We start from the raw sequence: 24,298 nt of genomic DNA, 5'->3' as shown, positions 1-24,298 counted from the left end.
AAAACAAAAGAATTCTGAAGGCAAGAAAATATACACGTGTACTGTTACCTGCTCTGAGTGAAGAGGAACAGGCCGCGACAGACACTACCCCTTCGTCTAGAACCGGTACCCGGGATTTCAGGGCGACGATTTTCCTTTAGAAACAGAAGTACGTCCGTGAGCGTGTACAAAGACCCCCACCTGTTCTTACCTGTGTTAATAATCCTGCTCCCTCTGCCACATGTCATTTTGGTAATGAAAACTGAGGTTCAGAGAACTGAATACCACCCAAGTTCATTTTGAAGAACACTGTAAAATTTGTAGGCGAATTCAGAAACAAGCAGTGCTGGATTCGGTATTCCTGTTTTCTAATATTTTACTCTGCTGGCAACAGTGGCATGCCGACCAATATAAATTTACACTTATGCCAGTTTTTAAATTACTGTGGGCACATCCTTAAATAAGTCTACCAGGTATTATGGAGTATCTCCTATATACTCAGTAAAGTCAGGTTCGGTATTTTAGTGTCATCTAAAAAGAGGAGGATAAAACAGTGGGAGACCGATGGGACCTGTATCACTTGATGAAAGTTAAGTTCTGGAAATATGGGGACAGTGATCCCTTCCTATGCTGAGCTGGCCTTTCCCCCAAACCCAACTAAAGCATGCTGCCTTTGTAAGAGGCGACAAATAAAATTAAAAAATAAATGCAAGAAAAAGCATGCATTTGGAATATTATATATATTTATTTCATAGGTGTATTTTTAAAACTCATCTCACAACGTTAAGCTAACCAAGAACCAACGGCTGATAAATTTATATTTAAAAAGGACACAGCTTGTCACGATGGGGACTATCCGCCCAGATTATTACCCACGGTGACCACAAAAGTTTCTTGTCACGTGACTGCGCTTTGCTTTGTAACTGTTGCGATTAACCATCTAACCCACTGCAATAAATATTTTCATTAAAACTCAAGAAACATGAGAATGAGATAAGACAATCTAGATAATCCTTTCATCTTATGTCCTCCCATTTTTCTATGAAAGCCTGGCAAAGATTCCAGCTAATCAGGATTTCTCTTCTCGGAAGGGCAGCACGCGACTGAGGTCACGTAGGAGACGCGACCTTCATGATACTGATTTTCGTGGGTGCTCTGTGAACTCTAACAGGCCCGACAGGGCGATGAACCATGGACAGCATGACATGATCACACCGTGTGCACGCTAATTCACCCTTACGACTTCGAGATCAAAGCTGCCACTTTTCTGTTTCCTCTGTAACAGTGTTGCTCAGGGTCCTGATGTGCGAGGTGTCCGCCTTGCGACCCGATGAAGAGCTTCTGCCAGGTCAATCAATCACTTCACTGGTCAGTTCGGTGACGTCCAAGAAGGGACGTGGTGCACTGACCGATATTCTCATACAAGCTGCCTGTCTGTCTCGTCACAGACCGTGAACCGACTGGGAACCGGCGTCAGTCTGTTGGAGCACACTGAGCACCACTGCCCAACACCATCTAGGACACCGCCCCACCCTCCCCAACACCATCTAGGAACGCTGCCCAAATGTGCAAACGCCGAACAAAACTGGTGGGGGGGGCACGGTGGTTCAGGCAGTCATTCAAAACCAGAAACTTGGCCGGCGGAGTCTCGGATTCACCGGACGGCAAAAACAGCACTGCCTCCCCTACACTCCATCCTGTGCTACAGCAGACGCACCTCATCGGCCTGAAGCCACCAGAAATGGGAGGGTGTGGAGGAACGCACGGCTGGAAATCCAACTCTGGTCCTCAACAAAAATGGGATCACCAAAGCATGTAAGAGGAGATCTGCCTCAATTCATCATGACTTCATAAATTCAGGTAACGTGGAGTCTCATTCTAAGATTCACGGTAACTACCCAGTAGCACACACTGGACCCAAAGAATGTCCTTCCTAACAGAAACCGTTACTGAAATGGGAATGTCCAAGATCTAAAATAAAAGCTCATCTACGCACGAATATTAAACGACCGGTTCACCGTTTTATTACACTTTGTTAACATGGGAACTTTTCTCCACTAACTTACCCTTCGTGGGCCGCTGGTACACCGAGGGAAGCTTCGACTCCTTGAACGGGGCTCAAGTGACTGAACTCGGAAAGTTCCGCCTCTGCGACTAAGAGGTCCTGTGTCTCCGCCTCTTCCAAAGGGCCTGGAAATCACACGGTGGAGAACACTTACAATGATTTATGCCAAATGTTTAGCGATCCCTCACAGTCCTTCCTGGACGATTACTTTCGAACACGTTTGGTGGCTCCGCTTTTTTATACCGTTAGGTTTACTCCCCGGCATCAGAATGCCACAGATCCTTCGAGTTCTCTGAGCCCAGTCCAAGAGCCCCCTTAATCCACACCTCTCACTTCTGGCTTAATGTGCAAGTGTTGTACACAGATCGACGCACTTAGTCCTCAGCAGTCAAAGTGGTCGAACTGTCCCCCCACTTCACAGAGAAGGAAACAAAGGCATGAGGTCACATCTTATCCCAGGCCTAGTAAGGAGCCGAGATTCCAATGTAGTCAGTTTTACTCTACAGTTTGTGCCTCATGATCCCCCATGAGAACAGAAGTTTCTATTTGAGACTGCCTGATCTTTTCAGGAATCATCGATGAAGATACTGCCATGAACATCTTCATGTTTTATCATTCAGATATTTTAGTGGAACCGAGCACATCCAAAGTGACAGATGCTATTCACGGGGACAGCCCTAGGCCCTTAGAGCAATTGCCAATGCCTGTGTTTGTGAAACAGACATCAGAGCCCCAAAGAAACCACTAGGACACAGATTTCTATAGAAGTATTTAGATTAACAGTTTTAAAGTCAGGAGTTACCTTTAAATGCGCAGGGGGTCGAAACATACAAAAATGGGCTAAATTTCTGATGCAATCTTAAGCCAAGTCTCTCTCCTCTCTCCCCCGGCCCCTTCCATGCCACCTACGATAGCATGTATCAAACAACAGTCTAAGTGCTTGTTCGTTTATCTATAGTCCACTAGGCTCTAAGTTACCGATGGGCAGGGCCATGTCTGCCTCACTATCTGACTCTCAGCAATGAGCCCACACAGAAAGAGCCCACCTGCTGCACATGCGTTAGGGGCTCAAAATCTTTCCGATGGATAAACATAAAGCTATAAATTCATGGGCCCTTGGAGATTTGTTTTGATCGCCCAGAGATTATTTTGGCAGTGGGGACAGTGAAGAGCACGAGCGAACGACCTGGTTTCTGAGCAGCTTTCTAGAAAGTTGAGGGTGCTGGACAAGTTAAAAACCGTACCAATCTAGTCTGCAGAGTTCGTATTGTTACTTCTCAGAGCCGTAAGAGGGCCTGACGTCACCTGTGTGCGTTGTGCCTACAAGCTAGTCCGCTATGATCATGTGACTGTTCAATCCCGATGCTTTTCTTACAATGGACGAATTCTATTACAAATCTTGTGAATATCGGGAAATGAGCTCTTACCCGTTTGTTTCTCCAGGTCTGGAGGAGTTATTTCTGATTCAAGAACGTCTGGATCACTGTCCTTCTCTGTCTGTTCAGTCAAATTAGCAATTAATTCTGTAGGAGGGCTCACTGGCTTTGAGGCCACAAAAAGATCTTCCAAGTCTCCTGGGGATGGCGCGTCCTGGTACTCCAAGGTGGTCTGGTCCGACCTGGTTGAGGTACCGCTACTTTCTTTGCTCGTGTCCAGTTTCTCCAAACTCTGTGAGGCCGTGTCCTCCAATCTCACGTCCATTTCTCGATGGTCCTTTTTGGGACTATTCGGGGAAAAGGCTGCTGTCCTGTCTTCGCTCTTCAGCCGTCTGTTTTCTGCCGGAACTCCACATTTATGGAAAGGTGACGTAAAAGATAGTCTTATTCTGCTCTCGTCTGCCCCCTGTCAAGTAAGAGGTTTTGGAAAAAAGAAAATATTGACTAGTAAAAAGAAGTCGCAGTCGAGTCTCAGCTCGCCACGCTCTCCAATTTTGGTATTTGTCTAGATTCTCTCCTCAGTCAACACTCGCTCTAAATCCATCTTTCCAGATACAGATACGTGGCTGTGAATGTTTCCCTAACTGGTAACAAGGCAGTTTTTCCAAAAGACTAGTAAACACAGGAGGCAAGATGGCCCACTGCCGCCAAATGGTGTCCTATCAGCCACAGCGGAAGTCTGACAACACACCCGCCTAAACAACCAATTAAGGTCTCAGTAAGAGAGAGGATGAATAAGGTAAGAAACAAGACATGGACTAAGAATTAGGAGGTTTCTGCCGCCAAATAGCTATTTGATTCTAGGCAATTTACTTGGTGCTTCTGGGCTGTATTTTCTTCACTTGTAAATGATGGGTTTGGCTCGGCCAATACCATGAGTTTCTTTCTGAACTAATGTTTTCTGATTTCATGACACTCTGCGAGAGTGCATACAAAACTCTGGAGTGGTATTATTTAAATGGATTTATCGTTTTACTTGTAAAAGCTAATATATTCTTATTAAGTCTTTTTTGTTCCAACTATTAACAGGCTTACTTCAGCAGTCCGTTTTGTGGCCACGCCTTCTTCCATGAATGAAATTCTAGTTTCTTTAAGTCGCAGAGGAGGGGAAAGGGACCTTCCAGGCGACAGAGACGGAGACGGTAAAGGTGATGTTCGAAGACCAGACCTTAGGATGGACTGAGGAGTGAACTCGGCAAATCCAGAGGAAGCGACTGACATGGCCAGAGTTTTAGCTTTCTGTGACAAGAAACAAATGGGATTCCACCGTTAGTATTTGTAAAAGACACTTACAGAAGAACAGACAGGGTCAACCAAGTCACAGCAGTGGCTATATATGCTCATCTCCAATAAATACATCAATGAAAACTTTTATTATGGATTACTGGGAAGAAAATACAAAATTCTACTCAGAGGTTTCTATACATAAGGCTACAAGACATAAAACTGCATCCACAATCATTCTAAAGGCCTTGGTTATTCCCAGTTTAAGTTACACTTAAAAAATACAGTGTAGGGGTGCCTGGCTGGTTCAGTCGATTAGGTGTCCGACTCTCGATTCCAGCTCAGGTCACGATCTCACGGTCTGTGAGTTCAAGCCCCATATCAGGCTCTACGCTGACGGTGTGGAGTCTGCTTGGGATTCTCTCTCTACTCCCGCTCCCTTGCTCTCTCTCTCCTTCCTTCTCTCCCCCTCCCCCGCATGCACGTGCTCTCTCTCTCTCAAAATAAATAAACTTAAAAACAAAAATACAGCGTAGACATAAATTATTTAATGGTTGCTTACAAAACATTAGCTAGGCGAAGAGAAATGACAGCGTGCAATGAAAAGAACCAGGTTTGATTACAGCAAGTTAATACAGATGAGCCTGACTTTAAGACTGTTTCACGAAAAATATAATTTCATCACATGAATCCAACAGTAACTGATTACTTCTGAGAATCCTCTGAGGATTTACTATAATCAATAAAAATAATTAGCACAGAAACTGTTTAGCAGAAATAATTCCTTCACTTAACTTCTCCTCTAAAGGACTAGCAAAATGTAGTATCCCATTAGATTACTGAATTCCATCAGATCTATTTCAATTATTACATAGATTTTTTTTCCTAGATTATTTTTGGTAGCAGGCACAAAATAACTACATGATAGAATATGGAATGTGATTTTTAACAAAAATTTTTTTAATGTTTGAGAGAGCGAGAGCAAGACCAAGAGAGAGAGCGAGCATGAGTGGAGGGACAGAGAGAAAGAGACAGAATCCGAAGCAGGCTCCAGGCTCTGAGCTGTCAGCACAGAGCCCAACGCAGGGCTTGAGCTAATGAGCCATGAGATTGTGACCTGAGCCGAAGTCAGACACTTAACCAACTGAGCCACCCGGGTGCCCCAAAATGTGATTTTTTTTATGGATAAAAACAAAGTAACAAAAACAAGTTTAAGGGAAGAAAGGGGGGGGGGGGGGCGCCACCTGAGTGGCTCAGTTGAGCGTTGGAATGTTGATTTTGGCTCAGATCATGGTCTCAGGTTTGTCCCGAGGGGGGCTCCACGTGGAGCCTGCTTAAGATTCTCTCTCTTCCCTCCTTCTGCCACCCCCACCCACCCCACTCACCCACTTCGTGTGTGCACGCTCTCTCTCTCCCAGAATAAACATTGAAAGAAAAGAAAAAAGAAAAGGAAAAGAGAGAAAGAAAGAAAGAAAGGAAGGAAGGAAGGAAGAAAGAAAACAAGAATCACAGTATCCTACAGATTAAATGTCAGGAACTTAATTAGCTTATCTACCTTCTTTTCAACTGCTTTTAATAACTATTTTTGGACTGGCATTTATTGAACTATTTTATTCACTTTGAAATTTAAGAATCCCCTGGCTTTACTCTCAATGTGGAGTATCCAGAAACAACTGACAAAAACAAAGGCAGGGAGCCTGTGGGACTCGGCAGGATGATGGGCTAGGTGCCAGCACACAGCTGACCACTGTGACAGCGGGACGGAAGCAGGTGCCTGTTCCCTGCCACCGCAGGTCTACTGTTGTGGTTTCCCAACTCATGACTTAACAGAGATGTGGGGGAAAAGGAATTTAAGGCAGATATGCCACTAGCAAGGAGTAACAATTTACAGTTTCACCAAAGGAGAGAATGTAAATAAATAAAAACAAACCTAAGAACTAAAAGCATCTGATATAAGGAAAAAGAGCAAACGGTAGCAGAGAAGGAGTGGAGGGGGCGGGGGTGGGGGGAGCAAACCCAACAACGTGAAACCTTTTTCCAGAGGTTTTAACTTACAGGTTTCAACTTTTAATAACCACAGAGACTTGCGTTACTCTCGGAACAACAATGTAATTGTTAACCTCAATTAAGCGCACAAGGTAAATTTAGTAAAAGTCTGTTTGAGATGTAAAAATATAATAATTTGGAAAGGTAACTCCCCCCAAAAGATTTAAAGCTGTCAATTACCCAGAGATACCAGTTATAAACAGCTTCCTTCTCCCTTCTACTTGGAAGGTGAAAGCTTCCCAGCTTCCCCGCAAATGCGAGGTACCTAACACTCACCTTCACTACAAAGGGAGTTTCAAGTATGCGGAATTCTGAAGCCCTGGGAGAGCTGTGACTCGATCCTTTCTGTTGTGACCTTACTGGCAATGAACTGGATGCTCGGTATAAAGGAGACCTTGGGGGGGTTTGCTGAATAAATCCCAAATGTTGAGACGGCTGGGGCACGGGACGAACGACCGAATCCGGTGGTCTGTAATCACAGCACACACACAGTACACAGAAAGATCCGGATAACTAACTTGCAGACAGATCCATTTGCTAGAATTCATTTTTATGAACACGTAAAAATTCCTTTTCTCTACATATGACCTACATAATGAACACTGGTTTGCTTGACCTTTTTGGTTTTTATTGGAACGCAAGAATGATCACCAACACACACAAAAACCTTATTTTTTCAAATTAATGAGGGCAGTGACAAAATGGAATCTCAAGATTCTGCTGAATCATTTTCTGTGATGTCCTGGACATAGTTTATACAAATGATAAAGCTAATCTCACCAAGAATTTGTATTAAGCACGCATAGTCCCAACAGCTTAAAAACTTAATTTACAGATAAAGACTTTAAATTCAAAAGTGAAAATTCAGGTTACAAATTCTGATAGACCATTTATTTGCATCAGCCACTCCTTCCCCAATTTCCTCGTCAACAGTCTATTTGATGGTTATATTTTGTAGCAATAAAAAGAAAACATTTTTAATTCCCCCAAATGACTCTGTGGTTCAGCTGAGAAGAACCGGAAAGGTAGTGCCTGTCTGGTGCCCAGGAATTACCCACCCCCGTCCTTGCCCTTCTGTCCTCTACATTCAAGTGAGACTTTCATGACTGTGATGGTAGATGAACACAGTTCACAGATGGGGCTTTAAGACCCAACCTGTTACCCAGTGGGAAACATTCGTTGGATTCGGAAGTATTAGCTTAATAAATAATGCTTACTAATAAGCACAGCCTTGAGATTTCCACCAAATCAAAAATGCCCAGTCAGGCCACTAGACATTTTCTTGCCTCTCCTAATTCTTCTTTTCCTTCTCTGCCTCATTTGTATTCAAAATCTTTACTTGTAAACTGTTTGCTCACTTTTATGCTGAACTATCCCACATAGATCTTTTGCTATGTGCCTTTGCACTGTGTCAATATTTATGTTCGAGGTGCCTGTTTATGAACGATTCTCAAAAACACAGCCTGTGCAACAAAGTTACCTACTGAGTAAATACAAAATTCTTATACTAATAAGTGTAAGACCAAATATATTGAAATTCTACTAAAACAGTTATCAAAAAAAAGCATTTTTTGATTATGATATTTTCTTTAAAAATGTAGTTCTTAGGATTTCCACAATTTTTTACCATGATACAAATAAGTAATGCATTTCAGGTCACACACACACAAAACATAAATTACATAGACTAGCACTTAGCCTCGCTATATGCAGTGCCCACTGATATGACCTCTTCTGTTTCGTTGAAAGAAATGCTAGTCACAATCCGTTAAATTTACTCACTACCCACTAATGCAAACCAGTTTGAAACACAGAATTAGGGAATGGAATGGTTTCTATAAAAATAAGTATTCACACCTCAATTGACTTTCTTCCTTCTGAGTTAATCATAGCTTTGAAGGAGTCTCAATACTTCTTTTTCTTTAGGTCGTTAGGCCATTAGTCATGAGTCTGAAAACCTTTATTACTGCTCCCTTCTTGAACCCCAGATCTATTAAAGTACAAAGGGGCTGAGAAAAAGTTGACTTGTGGGGGAAAAAGTGGAACTACTGATAGGAAAACAGAATGACAATAATAATGACTTTTATTTGAGATAACCTTCCCGGTAATTAAAAGACCACCACCTCCACCTAATTAAATCTAACCCCCCAAAACAGAAAACCCTGGTCAAGCTTTGAAAATATGCCCACTTTATTATAAATAGCTTAGGCCCCGTTTGTAAATTACTAACTTCTTCTGAGTACCTTAAATTCAGATCATTTTATTCTCCTAAAATAATGTAATTCTGTTCCTGATAAAATGTAAACGATCAGAAATTTACAACAATCATGAGCATGGTGTATTAAAGACAAAGAACCAAACATTAAGAGACACCTGTTTGTTCTCCACTCTTGAGGATATGAATACTTTTTCCAACAATCCAACATTTTCAATGAAATACAATCGCAATTTCATCTTGGATGCAAAACTTCAACTTAACTATTTACTTTCCTAATACCACAGGTGAAGATGTATAAATATGATTGCATCTGAAGCCACGTAAGGCATTTTAGTGGGCTCTGCTATACAGGAGAAAGTTTCAATGAGCCAACCGAATTAGTCACAAATTATAATAACAACTTTGAGTCACAGATCAATCAGGAACTTATATTAAAGAAAGCAAGTTAACAGTTTACTTAGCTCATGATTGTAATAAAACAAAGTTTGCTTCTTTAAGCAGTCTGATGTCATTCAGCACAATTTCTAAGTAGGCTAGCATAGCAGCTGGTGTAAAGTTTCCTAAAATTACTACACAACTTACCAAGTTAGAAAAAAATTAGAAGCATGCACAAAAACTCATTCAAGAATTTAAAATCATGTAAAGTTTTAAAGTTAATTAAAAATTACAGTGCAATTATTGTCTAACATTGTGACTTAAAAATGATTCAGTTAAGTCTTACCTAGAAACTTTTTGTGACGCTTTTAAAATTGGTGTTCCAACAAATGCCTCAGGCATTTTTGCATGTGGGAGAGAAGGAGATGGTCCTTCTGTTTTAGGACTACAAAGAAAATAAAAATTTAACTTTGGATTATGTATTACAAAGAGTATTACATTAAAAATATGCTTTAAGAAGGTAAGATTAGAGGCTCCTGGGTGGCTCAGTCGGTTGAGCATTCGACTCTTGATTTTGGCTCAGGTCATGACCTCACGGTTCATGGGACAGAGCTCCGCGTCGGGCTCTGTGCTGACAGCGCGGAGCCTGCCTGGGATTCTCTCTCTCCCTCTCTCTCTGCCCCTCCCACGCTTGCACACATTCTCTCTCTTCCCATGCTTGCACGCATTCTCTCTGTCTCAAAATAAATAAACTCAAAAAAAAACAAGAAGGGATTAGATAGGAAAGGAGGGCTTTTGCTTTTTACTCTGTACGTTTCCGTTCAGTTACAAATAATAATAAATATAAATGCCTTTCAATTTAAAGACAAAAAGAATTCTTCTTACAATAAAAATAGTCAACATACAAGTTTCTCCTTTTTTTTTTTTAATTTTTTTTTTTTTTTTTTTAACGTTTATTTATTTTTGAGACAGAGAGAGATAGAGCATGAACGGGGGAGGGTCAGAGAGAGAGGGAGACACAGAATCTGAAACAGGCTCCAGGCTCTGAGCGGTCAGCACAGAGCCCGACGCAGGGCTCGAACCCACGAACTGTGAGATCGTGACCTGAGCTGAAGTCGGACGCTTAGCCGACTGAGCCACCCAGGCACCCCAAGTTTCTCCTTTTTAAACACACTAATAAATGCTAAGGCTGGACTGCTGATGACAGCTTCTGACATCCAGGGAGGATTAACAAGAAGCCAGGCTGTCACGGGGCGTGAGGAGAGAGTACCTGCTGCAGGCTGATGTGCCGTCTTTAGGGTCGCTGTTTGCCCAAACCTCTCCAATTTTAGACAACACGCTACTGATGAAAGTAGATCTTGTTAACACAGTCCCTGTTCCGGTCTGCTTTGTGACAGTCGATAATGGTTTGGGTCTAGAAACTGTGAAACAAAGAACGCAAGGTCAATTTCATCTCTGATGCCAGGATTTTACTTGACTAATAATGAAAGAGTGACTGGAAAACAGGGGTCATGAGAGAAGAGTAGTTCAGGGTTATACTTAGTTTAACAACATCTATGCAGCGAGATTCAACAACTTGGGCTTTTAGGAGGCAGTAAAAATATTATCTGACATGTTCTCTTAAAGTTGGATAGGAGTGTCCAAATGAAATAAAACGAGTTCTTTTACTCTGTACTACACTGCTAAATAAACTATACAAACTTCCAAGAAAACTTTTATGTTGGGGCATGGGGAGCAGGGGGGGCAGCTCGAGTGGCCAGTAAAACAAAAAACAACAAAACAAAAAACAAAAAAAACCTACTGTAACGAATCAAAGCAAAAGTGAGCTAAACAGAAGCTAACAATGGTTCAGAAGGTAATCATTTGATATCCTTTCTCACCTGATACTTTCTGATAGTTTTCAATGAAATCTTACCTTCTTGAAGAACTGGTGATGTGGACAGATGGTAAGGCTTGGCTTGCTCAAAGGCTAATTTTCGCTGGATTTTAGGAAGGACTTTCCCATATTGGTCTATTATAGCATTCCGAACCTCTGATCTCTCCCGCAAAAGAGGATCCCGATCATTCTATTGAATATGCCGTAATTGGTAAAAATTTAAAATTCAAAAACATTAAGTGTTACGTTTACGTATTTAGCATTTAAAATAAATTCTGCATACCTAAGAGTATCTTCCTCCTCCCTTCATATCCATTCTTCCCAACCCAGGACCTCTGACACACACCTAACTGCATGAGCAGTCCCTGTCCACTGGCCTCGATCCTTCCCAACTACTAAAACAATGGTTATCATTCACCAAGGGTCTACGTGGGTCAGGCACCATGTCCCTTCAGACACACCTCTGCGCATCCCCACGAAGAGACCTTGACATTTTACAGGTAAGGAACCAAGGCTCAGAGAATGTGTTTCAAGCACAGAGCACAAAGAAGAATCAGTCGGACCCCAAGGCCCATGCTCTTTGCACGGTTTTAACTCCTACTGCCCCTCCCCCCCTGCCTCCTATTCTCTGAGTGGGGTGGTTAGTCTCGCAAGAAGTGTGGGTAGTTAGCCAAAGAGAAACGACGTACTTATTAGAGAATCAGGTAAGTACTAATTCCCCGCTCCCAATCTGCTACAGAAGTAACAAGAGGAATTCTCCAAGCTCAAGGTTATATAAAAACCCCAGTGGTTACCAAAGTATAAACTCTGTTGTTTTTTAACATTTATTCATTTTTGAGAGACAGAGAGGGACAGAGTGTGAGCAGGGGAGGAGCAGACTGAGTGGGAGACACAGAATCCAAAGCAGGCTCCAGGCTGTCAGCACAGAGTCCCACGCGGGGCTCGAACTCACGAACCGCGAGACCGTGACCTGAGCCCAAGTCGGACGCTTCACTGACTGAGCCACGCAGGCGCCCCCAAAGTACAAACTCTTATACAACAAAGTCACCAGTTTTCCTTCTTCTCTTGTCCCCCATAATGAAACAAGTTGAACCATACCGTGAGATTGGCCTTCAGAGTTTGGTTCAGCCTCAGGGCAGAGGTGTAATTGGCACGCTGCAGGTAGTGAACTAGAAGGAACTCCTGATTTCGAACGCTGGCGCTGGACTGCAAAAATCTCACCAAGCACTCCTAGGAAGAACCAAACACAGTCGTGAGCCACCAGCATATCCGGAACTTCTGCCGAGCTGCTGCTGGGGGTCATCACCTGCTCTGTGTCGGTGAAAGGCAGCTGCAGCAAATCCTCCATCAGGCCTGCGTCCTGGCAGACCTCGTACGCGTGCCTGAGGAGCTCCTCCACGTTAAGGCCGGCGGAGTGCTGCCGCAGGAAAGTCCAGGCCTCCACCACGTACCTGAAACCGGCGTTCAGCACGATTCCGCGTTAGAAAAGCTGTCTGAGGTATTCAAAATAAGCGCTCCACCCACAGAACCTCATCACGCTCTGTGTATATAATTTGCAAGTACTTTAAGCTTTTATGAAATACTCATCATGGTGGGCACCTGGGTGGCCGAGTCGGTAAAGAGTCAGATTCTTGGTTTCGGCTCCGGTCACGATCTCCCTGTTCGTGAGCTTGAGCCCTGCAATGGGCACTGCACTGACAGCAGAGAGCCTGCTTGGGATTCTCTCCCCCCTCTCTGCCTCTCCCCCGCTCACTCTCCTGGTCTCTCATAAAAAAAAGAAGGGAATGCAAGCTGGTGCAACCACTCTGGAAAACAGTATGGAGGTTCCTCAAAAAAACTAAAAATAGAACTACCCTACGACCCAGCAATTGCACTACTGGGCATTTCTCCACGGGATACAGGTGTGCTGTTTCGAAGGGACACGTGCACCCCTATGTTTATATAGCAGCACTATCGACAATAGCCAAAGGATGGAAAGAGCCCAAATGTCCATCGATGGATGAAGATAAAGAAGAGGTGGGATATATATACAATGGAGTTTTACTCGGCAATCAAAATGAGTGAAATCTTGCCATTTGCAACTACGTAGATGGAACTGGAGGGTATTATGCTAAGTGAAATTAGTCAGTCAGAGAAAAACAAAAATCATAAGACTTCACTCATATGAGGACCTTAAGAGACAAAACAGATGAGCGTAAGGGAAGGGAAACAAGAAATATATATAAAAACAGGAAGGGGGACAAAACAGAAGAGACTCATAAATATGGAGAACAAACTGGGTTACGGGAGGGGTAGTGGGAGGGGGGATGGGCTAAATGGGTAAGGGGCACTAAGGAATCTACTCCTGAAATCACTGCTGCACGATATGCTAACTAATTTGGATGTAAATTTAAAAAAATAAAAAATAAAACAAGTTAATAAAAAAAAATTGATCATTACATAATGAAGTTTGCTAATATCAACGAGAAGGGTTCACGTGATGCTGTTCTGGACCATTACTTACGTGTAAAATAAAAAAGCTAAGTAAGTACACAGGAGTCAGAAGACATAAGCTAATGTGGTCTGGACAGAAGAAGAGTAGTGTGGTGTGGCAGAAAAAAGCTGGCTCCCGTGGAACAGACACCCAGCATGAGAGCAGTGGGACCATGGAACAGTGTTTATGGGCCGGTGATGGGCTTGCTTCACTCAGTAAAAAAATATTGTGACTGATCGATAAAGATCTGATTAGAGAACATGGGTTCAACTAGGCAGTTTTGGACATCATGTGGGGGCCATGAGGCTGTCCTTCCAAGGGCAGTAAGACCATTGGATAAGCAGTGTTTCCCATGATATACTGTTAAGTGAAAAAAAAAAAGCAAGCTTACAACAGTATGAACATTAATTATTTAAAAAAATTAACCAATGAACAAAGCCTATAAACGTTTACAGACTTATTTCGTACTTACTAAGATAACAAAACGTCTTGAAAGATCCGCACTAAATCTGACAGTAATTAATCCAGCACTTGGAATTTTTGGAGGGGCTGGTGGCTTTCAGGACTGGAGTGGGGGGAGGCGGGCAGAATAAAAACATGGCAAGGACACAGGAATATGACTATCAAGCAAATAATTTTCTTAAAACTTCATCCCCCTTAAAACTAAAGGACACAGGGTAAGGTGACGTGGGGTAAAGCAGCCTAACCCTCACGGAGGGCAACGTGCCACATCTCCCAAAATTGTAACTGCAAATGTCCTTTCACCAAGCAAGCCCACTTGCAGGATTTTACACCTTACAAGCTGCATCTGTGCTTGTGCAAAACGTGCAGTTACTCGTAGCAATGTTTAAAATGGCAAAACACGTAAGTGTTCACTAAGGGGAGGAAATTAAATAAATACTGGTCCATCACACCGAATTACTATGCAACAAAAATAAGGAAGCTCTTTTTGTACTATTCTGAAATAAGTTCCAAATGACCTAGGTGATAAAAGTATGTTGCAGAAAGACGTATAGTAGGCCACTTGTATTTTTAAAGGGGGTGGGGGGTGTTCAATGGGTCCACACTGCCCAACAGAAGCCTGGAGCGGCCCCCTTCACTGCTGCAGTGACAGGACTGCTACAAAGTTCCGGGGGAAGGGAAAGCTCCTGAAACAGCCTGTCACAGTGAAGGCCAAACTCTTCAGTAAAATTGCGGAGGAGAGTGAGGGCACGTGGGGAGCCTGTGTCCCAGCAGCTCGAAGCCATGTGGAGGGAGGGTCATGAGAATATGGGGCTTTTTGTTTTTCAACAGTAAGATATTTACATGCTTTGACAAGGTTCAAAAGGATACACAGTGGACTCCCAGCCTCCTAAGCTGCTTCTTGGTGCCCAATCATCACTAACAATTTCTCATGTATCCTTCCTAAGAAGTTCTGGACACACACAAGCAAACACGTATCTGTTTCTTCCCACCCCTACTTAAGCCCTCCCCCCCCCCTTTTGAAAAGCACTTGTCAGCATATAATGAACCCATTTATTGAATAAACATTTATCACCGTTAGCTTTTTAAAATTTTTTTTTTTAAAAAAAATTTTTTTAAAGTTTACTTTTGAGAGAGAGAGCACAAGCAGGGAAGGGGCAGAGAGAGAGAGTGAGACACAGATTCCGAAGCAGGCTCCAGGCTCTGAGCTGTCAGCACAGAGCCCATCGTGGGGTTCGAACCCACAAAATCGTGGGATCACGACCTGAGCCAAAGCCTGACGCTTAACTGACTGAGCCCCCAGGCAACCCTTTCTTTTTGTTCTAATGTTCACTCCACATTTATTCAGCCAGCCAAATGCTTCCGGCTAACCCAAGTTATTTCATTTCAACAAGTACTTCCTAATTCATTACTTTTGAGGACACTGGCAGTTTCTACCTGTCTAACCAACCCACGATTACGCTACAGAACTTGTCTTCTATCTGAGATGCAGAGATTCAACCCTCTCCTCTCAGAGATGCATTGTTTAACCCAAGAGAACAAAGAAAACATTAACTTTCAGAGTGCTGGCACTGAAGTGGTGTTTGGTTCATTAAGGACAATTTGTGGTGAGTGAAGTGACCATTTTCTAAAAACATAAAAGCGGCCAATCGATAGAACTGGAAAATAAAAAAAAGAGTTGTGTAAAACAGTTACAACCAAGTAAGAAACATGAGCTCCCAGCAACTTGCCCAACTAATTTGGTTAACAAGGAAACCCAATAATGAGATCGTTGTATTTCCCAATCATGCCATTTAACTTGTTGTTGTTACAAATGTGACAGATCAAATAACTGCAGCAATATATACATATATTGCTGTAATATAAACGGCAAATACCACACTGATTAGAGAACGTTAAAATAAGGCAAAGGGAAGAGGCAATGCAAAGATATCACGTGCTCAAATCTGGTTCAAGTACGTAAGATTACCCAACCTGATTTTACAACTCAGGATGACTTCATCCTTCCTCTCTATTTTAGGCCCCTCTTCAGCTACTCAAACCCCAACCGTCCATGTGGCCGACTGCCAATACAGCCAATTAGCAACAGATATAATTTTTTTTAATCAAGTATTTTTTCAAGTGTGAGAGAGCGCATGCATGTGAGTGGGGGAGGGGCAGAGAGCGAGGGAAAGAGAGACTCCCCAGCAGGCTCCGCACTGACAGTGGCGAGCTCGACATGGAGCACCGTGAGATCACGACCTGACTGAGCCACCCAGGCGCCCCCCGGCAACAGATGCTACTTTAAACCTCAGCTTCGTTTCCCGTTACTCCTTATTCATCCTTTCCTATGACAAAAGGTTTTTTCACATTTCTTCCTAACGCCAAGAGATGAAGAACCCTGAGAATGAATATGACGTGATGCGACCAAAGCGAGATTATATACTGCTGATTTACTGACGTATAATCCAGAGTCTGACTGCAGTTTCAAAATGCAGACTCACCTGTTAGAAAGCAGAACAGTGAGGTGAAGGATGACGTCATCGCCGCTGGACACCGTCGGCTTCATGGTCTGAATGTACCTGAGGGCTTGTCTGTGCTCCCCCTGGCTCATGAAGGCTTGAATAATCTTTGAATGCTGCCACGACACAGGTTTTGCAGTACTTGGGTGAAACAGAAGATCCAAGCCGCTCTGCAAAGAGGACATGACAGTCGGTAAATACAAACGTGACGCGCTGCATTTAGACAAGGTAGCCGACCTTTACAAAGACAGGCAACGCTACAGCCACAAAAAGCAGTTTAAATGCAACCTGTAAAGGTCTACTTGAACACATGGTGTGTTTTAAGTAAAAACTTCATTCTTTTGAGGCCTCATTTAAGCTATTATAAAAAGCTTCCCACCACCACCGTCACGCATCAATGCCGAAGTCTGCCTCCTACAGCAACACACCTAGCGTATCTCCGACGGAACAAGCGCCGTATTTGCGCTACTAGCAATCGCTTATTATTTCTTTCCTTCTTTGGATAGTACGGAACCTGGGGTTCGAAACTGTTTTATCTTTGTATCCTCACTGGATAAATAGTGCTTGGTAAAGGCACTGATTGAACGGAGTCCTTAAATTACCTCTAAAAGCAGACTGTATCGTATCTGTAACATCACATTTAATCCAGCTATGTATTTCTTTCTCAAATCCTAATAGTTTACGAACGTTGACATTCTAAGTGAACAGACTTACCCCATAGTCATTATGATCTATCAGCCAAAACCCTTGGATAAGTTTGACCTGGCCCCAAGAAATGGCAAAGGCGGTCGGAAATGATTCGATGCAAGCATCTGTTTTGTTGGGGAAGGAATACATGATATCGAGTAACAAATAAATGGTCTTTAAAAAAGAGGATTAAGGGCAATAAACAAGAAGAAAACTCCCACACGTCTAATTGCATTAGGCAGCAACAGCAAACAGGCTCGAAGGGGCTGCATCTGGCATTCGGAAAGCCCGGGCGGATAACCAACCGTGGTAGTTTTATGAAACGTGGGTGTAGCCAGTCCTACAACCGACCTCACTCGTTCTCAACAGCAAGTACCACCACGAAGGAGATGAACTAAAGCACACTTGCTTAAGGAAGCCAGTGGCTTACGGGCAAACTGAAGAAGCAGAGCCACAGACAAAATTCCAGTTAGGCAGCAAAACCCAGCAGCTTAAGCAAGCGCATCATCTGTTATAAATCACAAATGGAACTACACGTTTTTAGATAAAGAAACTGACGTTAGCACAAAAATATTACTGCAAAGACCACCGGGCTCCAAGCCAGCCAATACCTAAGGTAATATTAAGCTAACTTCTCATGTATTCGTACTGAACACAGAAGTTGACCTCACTAAGAAAGAGCATCTGGCCGGCCATGTTTTGGAGCCGTTGTTCTAACTCTGGGAACGTCTGGGACACATGGTCCAGTCGAGGAGAGCTGTGGACGCTATCCCTAGAAAACTGAACACCAAACACAGTTCTGCATGGTTTCAGGTCCGCAACGGACCCTCTGAACCCAACCAACGGACCCTGGGTTAGGAAACCTTCCTTTAGAGAAGTTTCAGATGTGAACCGGAGACTGGTTTTAGATGTGCGAGGTTCCCACCACTCTCAAATCTGAGGATTCGGGTAACGCGTGAATTACTTGACAGCGCTTAAAGGATACGACAGCGTGTTTGCTCGCTTCGGTAACGTCGTCTAGGAGGTATATGTCCAGCAGTGCCTACAAAAGGATAAAACATCCGGTGTGCTTTATATATTCGTTCACTCAGGCTCCTTGGTTTCCCGAGCCTGTGCCGGGTGTGCAATATAGGGCTAAGCACGACCATCCTCCCCCACAACTCTGTTGTCGGGCACTTACGTGTAGACTGGTGGGGGGGTATTTTCCTGTGCCTCCTTCATCCCGTTTCCACAGCTTCTCCACGCCATCTCCTAACTGAGAAACCATTCCGTCAATCATCAAGTAATCAGGATTCCACTTCCCTCTGCAAGAAGGGCAACATTCACGATTATTTAGTATTAACTTATTTAGTATTATCTAAATAATTTAGTTTTATCTAAATAATTACTTAGTATTATCAGAACAATAAGCATCACGATCCCAACAATCCAGAGAGTCGACAACAGGGCCCCGTTTAGCACCAGGTGAGCTCTAGTCATCAAGAACCAGCTAGACCCCGAAGACGCCTCTGGCTGGGGCACCAGCAAGCCAGTGTGTGAAGGTCAGGTCCCGAAGAGAACCGGGTCCCGCCCGCCAGGTGCCTGAAGCGATTCTGGGTTTTACAGCCCCAGAGAGCACGGCAGCCCATTGGTGAAAATGTGCTGCAGTTCAGGGTCAAAAAGCCAGGCCCTCAGTTTCATCACCCAGGGGGTTCTGGCCCCAGCGATCTCTTCACCACTGCCTCGCTGTGCGCCTACGAGGCGAAAGGCAGACACAGTGCCTGCCTCCTCCTCAAACAACACTGCTCCTGGGGGCGGGCAGCTGCTCAGTCTGCAGCCATACTGACTGCGTAACTTTGTGACAAACAGGACCAGAAAGCTTAGCAAACCCGCTCAGGGACACACACTCTTAGCAATAACAGATCCAGAATTTTCAGATATGCCTAGTGAGTCTCCCAAGTCCGCGCTCGTCTCCAAGATTAGTTCTTAAGCACCGGACTCCACACTTGCCACGCACCGAAGGCACTGATCTCTGGGCGACCGTGACCTTGCGCCTGTGCCTGCGTGAGCCAGCGCGGTCAGTGCTGCGGGCTATGCTACCACGGAGCCGCTCTGGCCCAAGGGAGAAGGCGCTCTAAGTCCAGAGGCAGAACCGAGGCTCACTCGCTGCTCTTGCTTCTAGTACTTCTACTCCTTTATTTCAAAGGAACCAATGAGGCGAACAGTCACGTGTTTTCAAAAGAAATGAGGAAATAAGAAAAACAGAAAAAAGTGGGTGAAGTGTCGAACCACAGCTGTTAGTGGAAATAACATAACATGCCTAACTGGTGGTATGTTTTATGTTTTGAGGACTCGGAGCTTCTAGTCTTTTCCTGAATACGAATTCTCAGGAAAAATACACGCTTACACTACAGAATCTCCTCTGATAAACCAATTGTGGGAACTACTTTAGATTAGGAAATACTGAGTTATAGAGTAAAGGTGGTAACCCTTAGGTCAAGGCAGACAAGCAAACGTTACAACTAAAATAACAAGGCTGGCAACAAATCCTGTCACCATACTTAAGAATTCCACGATTTCAGCTTTTGTAGCGTGACAAATTCTGTTCCGAGGTAGGGAGACTTCTTACGAAAGCGATTCTTAAAATGTTCTGGAAGTTTCCGGATATACTGTACCTGGACAGACGCTCACACTTCTGTCGACGGCTGGTGTAGTAGTTCTGGATGACGGGGTAGTTATAGCATAAGCGGGGCAGGTGCACGGCATCATCTAAATATTGGTTAAGGGGGGGGGGGGGGGGAAGGCCGGTAAGATTTCCAAAACTTCCCAACGATACTTAAGGTTACACACATTAATGTTTTACTAAAATCATATGATGTTGTTTAATCTGCAGGTTTCCTCAATTTAAGTAATAAATTTACTTAAATGAAGTAAATAAATTAGCAGATACACAAATGAGAAAACAGAGTCTCTCGTGACAGTCTGTAAAAACAAGGGTGCTGGCTTAAAACTCTGGAAAAGCTATTCCAGAAAATGATTCTACTCCCTTAATCACAAATGATCATCTGAAAGCCAGCAACGGCGACTATTTAAGTAAAAATCAAAGAGCATAAAGAAAGAGTAAGATCAAAGCAATTACGCACAGGACAGAAGCACTTCTAAACAGAATCTAACGTGTGCCCCGGACGTGCAAGAAGTTAGAGGCTTTGGAAGTGCTCTAGACAAACATGGCAAAAGTCAAATCCTCAAATTCTTGGTACTGGCATAAATTATTAGCTAAAAGGAGACATTGAACAGATGGCAAATAATACTGGTTAATAACCATATTAAAAGAACTCTTAAGGAGGAAAAGATCAGCAAATTAGAATAGAAAACCCACGGGTGAATGGATCTAAACAGAGCTGGTGATATCGCTGGACCCTTTTTCGGAAGCCAAGTTTCGTGTCATTCAGCCCAATAAATAGTGTGTGGACGCCTGGGAACGGCACAGGGCGAGGCTCTCCAGACACAAAGTGAGGAAGAACGTTCAGAGGTGAGAACAGGAGAAAACGTAAGTGAGGTGGTGGGAGAAAGGAAATCTGAAACCCCAGAACAAGCAAGTTATAAGGATTTAAGACCGCGTCCACGCCCATCCATGGGTCGCGTAAATCTTTTACCTAAGCCCTCTGGTAGCAGCCCGGAGCGGCAGAACCAAAGCACCACTTGTGTGTACCGGCAGATGAGCCGGGTGACCAGGCACTTCCTGTGGAGGTCCAGAAGGCCTGCGGGGGAGGTCGAACACCAGATGTGCAACTTGCAATTTATCAATCACAAACGAAAAATCAAGACACTCGACGGTTCTCAAAAACTAATGATTCGGAGACTTTTAACGGTGTATGTGTATTTCTGAACACACTGCGCTTGAACAAGTAATCTCCAAAATGCTAAAATAAGTAACTAACTAAGCAGACATTTTAGGGAAATGCCTCCACCTTAGCTATGCTTCCATCTACCTAGTTTCAGAAGCCAAATTTAGACATTAATACAAACTAGTACAGTAATATTAACATAGGCTGCTCAAACCAGGCCTTTAAAATGAAACTGCGTGTTTTGTTTAAATGGCAAAACAGAGACAAAAAATTTACAATGACCTCTGTGAATAAAAATAAGAATTCGAAACTCTACCGTCAGTATGTACTCTGCCTCAACAATCAGAAAGTTTAACCCAAATTTCCCAAGCTTATTTAAGCAGGAGCTCACGGCACATCGAATAACATTCTGTAGTTTTCGTTACAAAACAAGAGCCTCTGCACAATGATGTATCTAAGACACGGAGGTTTATTCTTTCTCGAAGCCAAGAAGTAAAATTGAAATAAAAATTCATTTACAAAAGATAAAGCGCACACCTCTCTCGGTGATGTCTTGGGCCTCTCTCGTGAAACAGTTTAAGACCGAATTAAGGTTGCTAAGAAGCAAACGGCACTGCTGGAGGGACTGTATGGTTTGCGAATCGATGAAGCGACACGAGCCATCAAATAATGGTGTACCTTCCAAGGATAAAATACAAGATGCGTTTTGACACAATAAGTATGAATTAAAATCGCAAATGCAAGGTTTCTCAAACTCGTATCGGCCACAGACTTAGTCTGTACATTGTGAGATTCGCCAAACACAAGGTTGAAACAGCACACGACCTCAAGAACCCCAGAAAAGACAAATCCAAATTACTATTTTTTTAAGAGGCAGAACGGGGTAATAAGCAATATGTGAAGAGGGGAAGGTGATCTAGAGTCAACTTCAGATTCACTGGAAATTAGTTCATTAAACACTTCTCCTTCAAGTAAGTCCTTTATAGCAGATCTTTTACGTACAGCGTTGTTTTGTGACTAGTATTTTGTAAGAGCACTCCTTCCACCTCCAGTCTTCAGAAGCGAGACAGCGAACTGGAGCCTCAGATGAAGACTTATGACGATAAATTGCACACTTGTTACAATTCGTTGTAGATTTGGCTGTCTTTTCATTTCAAACTCAAGATGGAGTTTATAAATTCATTTTTGGGGGAAAAAATGGGTATTTTAGTTGCGACTGGTCACATCTTTTAGATAAAATTTATCTCGTTAATATTTCATGGGTGACTAACCACGCAACAAGTATCTTAAGCAGAAACCCTTCCTCAAATGATACGTTCTACTTCCAATGTTTAAAATATTATGCTTTGTATTTTAATTACATTAGGTTTAAAAAAAACAACAACAACCCATTAAACCAATAACGGAAGTTGAAGGCAGCAATAATGGCTGAGTTACCAAGTTTAAGCCTGAAGCACCACATTATACTCTAAGTATAATGAAGGCATACAATTTGTGAACTGATTTGAAATTTTTTTACATGAATTACATAACCATAATGAGTTCTAAAAACATTTTCCTTTCAAAAAAGTACATTTACCCTGACTCTGGATTATCCAGTGTTTGTCCCTCACTTCAACTATACTAAGTGATTGCCAAATTATTTAAAATTATTTCATGTTTGTCATTTCATTAAGTATGCCCTAAAAATACTATAGAACCTCACGTCTTCCGAAAAAACTTAAAAATCTTCTACGAAGAGTGATTTACTTAAGAAGTCCATTTGTTCATTCATCACTAACACGATGATACAAATAACAAAGACATATACATCTAAAACTTAAATTTTACTTTCATATACAGGGCAATCACATTATTCCATTATTTTTGCACTAATTAGGTATAGCAGCGTTTGATATTCACAGGACACCTCACAACTCAGTGTACAGTGAATACGCAAAACTGTTAAGAAAAAGGACTTTGAATGACTGATAAAAACATCTGCTCGTAGAAGACAGAGGAGTTCTTTGCCCTCCTATTCAGCCTTTTTATAGTCATAAATATATTTACATGGAAAATGAAAAAACAGAGGAGCTTCTGAAGTTACCTGGCATATTCTAACTCCATCATCAGCATGTTTTATAAATTAATCTTGTAAGATCAAAAATGAGATATAATCCTGAAACTTGGTACCGTACACATACTAACGTGCTGCCAGTTTGACAATCTGTTGCAAAATCTTGCTCAAAAAGAATTCTGTCGGGGTACCTGGCTGGTGCAGTGGTGATGGAGCGTGTGACCCTCTCTTTCTTTTTTAACGTTTATTCATTTTTTGACAGAGACAGAGTGTGAGTGGGGGAGGGGCAGAGAGAGAGAGAGAGAGAGAGAGAGAGAGAGAGGGAGGGAGGGAGGGAGGGAGGGAGGGAGACACAGAATCCCAAGCAGGCTCTAGGCTCCGAGCTCACGGCACAGAGCCCGACATGGTTGGGGCAAGCGTGTGACTCTTGATCTGGAGGTTGTGAGATTGAGCTCCACGTTGGGTGTGGAAATTAAAAATAAGAGCTTTTTTAATTTTCAAAACATTTTTGTTTTAGGGAGAGATAGTGCAAGTGGGGGAGGGGGCAGAGGAGACAGAGACAGAATCCTAAGCAGGCTCCATGGTCAGCGTGGAGCCTGCCACGGGGCTCGAACCCACAACCCTGGGATCGTGACCTGAGCCGAAATCAAGAGTTGGAAGCTCAACTGACTGAGCCACCCAGGCGCCGCCCCCCCCCAAAAAATCTTTAAAAATCAAACAAAAACAGTAATTGTCACCCCAATTTAAAAAGAAATACTTTTCTTCAGACAGTTCTTTAAAAAGTTCACAACTTCAAACTGATGAAAAGTTGTCAGGTACTTAACACATAAACCAAGGTTAATTTTTTAATGTAATACTTACACAGTCTGTCAAATTCCTCTTTTGTGAAAATCACTTTATTCCATGTCCATTCGAGCACAAAGCGCAGATTAGCAGCAGAATTTGGTTGTTCTTATTTGCAAATATCAACGGAAAAAATAAAGAATTATTAATTACAAACAAAGAATTAGTAACTTCAGTGGGAAAAGAGAGCAGCCACCCTGACCAAGCGAGCAAGGTTAAGTTCAACAGCA

General features: G+C 42.9%; 1 protein-coding gene across 3 annotated transcripts in view; it reads right to left on the bottom strand.

Moving 5' to 3' along the window:
• The window catches only part of AHCTF1 (AT-hook containing transcription factor 1), a 75,565-nt gene that overhangs the window by 13,936 nt on the left and 37,331 nt on the right, over window positions 1–24,298 (bottom strand). For 2 of the 3 annotated variants that reach the window (XM_049635110.1, XM_049635111.1), the window contains exons 14-31: window positions 24,087–24,176; window positions 21,707–21,847; window positions 20,978–21,082; window positions 19,997–20,090; window positions 18,523–18,646; window positions 18,328–18,384; window positions 17,370–17,516; window positions 16,638–16,825; window positions 12,526–12,670; window positions 12,318–12,449; window positions 11,259–11,409; window positions 10,614–10,764; window positions 9,690–9,788; window positions 7,027–7,219; window positions 4,516–4,719; window positions 3,472–3,886; window positions 2,046–2,169; window positions 49–134 (exon numbers count right to left, since the gene is read on the bottom strand). In XM_049635110.1, coding sequence (XP_049491067.1) covers window positions 49–134; window positions 2,046–2,169; window positions 3,472–3,886; window positions 4,516–4,719; window positions 7,027–7,219; window positions 9,690–9,788; window positions 10,614–10,764; window positions 11,259–11,409; window positions 12,318–12,449; window positions 12,526–12,670; window positions 16,638–16,825; window positions 17,370–17,516; window positions 18,328–18,384; window positions 18,523–18,646; window positions 19,997–20,090; window positions 20,978–21,082; window positions 21,707–21,847; window positions 24,087–24,176 — 2,646 coding nt within the window. The remainder of the gene's footprint in view (window positions 1–48; window positions 135–2,045; window positions 2,170–3,471; window positions 3,887–4,515; window positions 4,720–7,026; window positions 7,220–9,689; window positions 9,789–10,613; window positions 10,765–11,258; window positions 11,410–12,317; window positions 12,450–12,525; window positions 12,671–16,637; window positions 16,826–17,369; window positions 17,517–18,327; window positions 18,385–18,522; window positions 18,647–19,996; window positions 20,091–20,977; window positions 21,083–21,706; window positions 21,848–24,086; window positions 24,177–24,298) is intronic. The other variant, XM_049635112.1, reaches the window with a different exon arrangement.

The sequence above is a fragment of the Panthera uncia genome, chromosome F1 (assembly GCF_023721935.1).
Source record: "Panthera uncia isolate 11264 chromosome F1, Puncia_PCG_1.0, whole genome shotgun sequence".
Taxonomy (NCBI): domain Eukaryota; kingdom Metazoa; phylum Chordata; class Mammalia; order Carnivora; family Felidae; genus Panthera; species Panthera uncia.
This window is presented reverse-complemented; position numbering and strand designations above follow the sequence as displayed.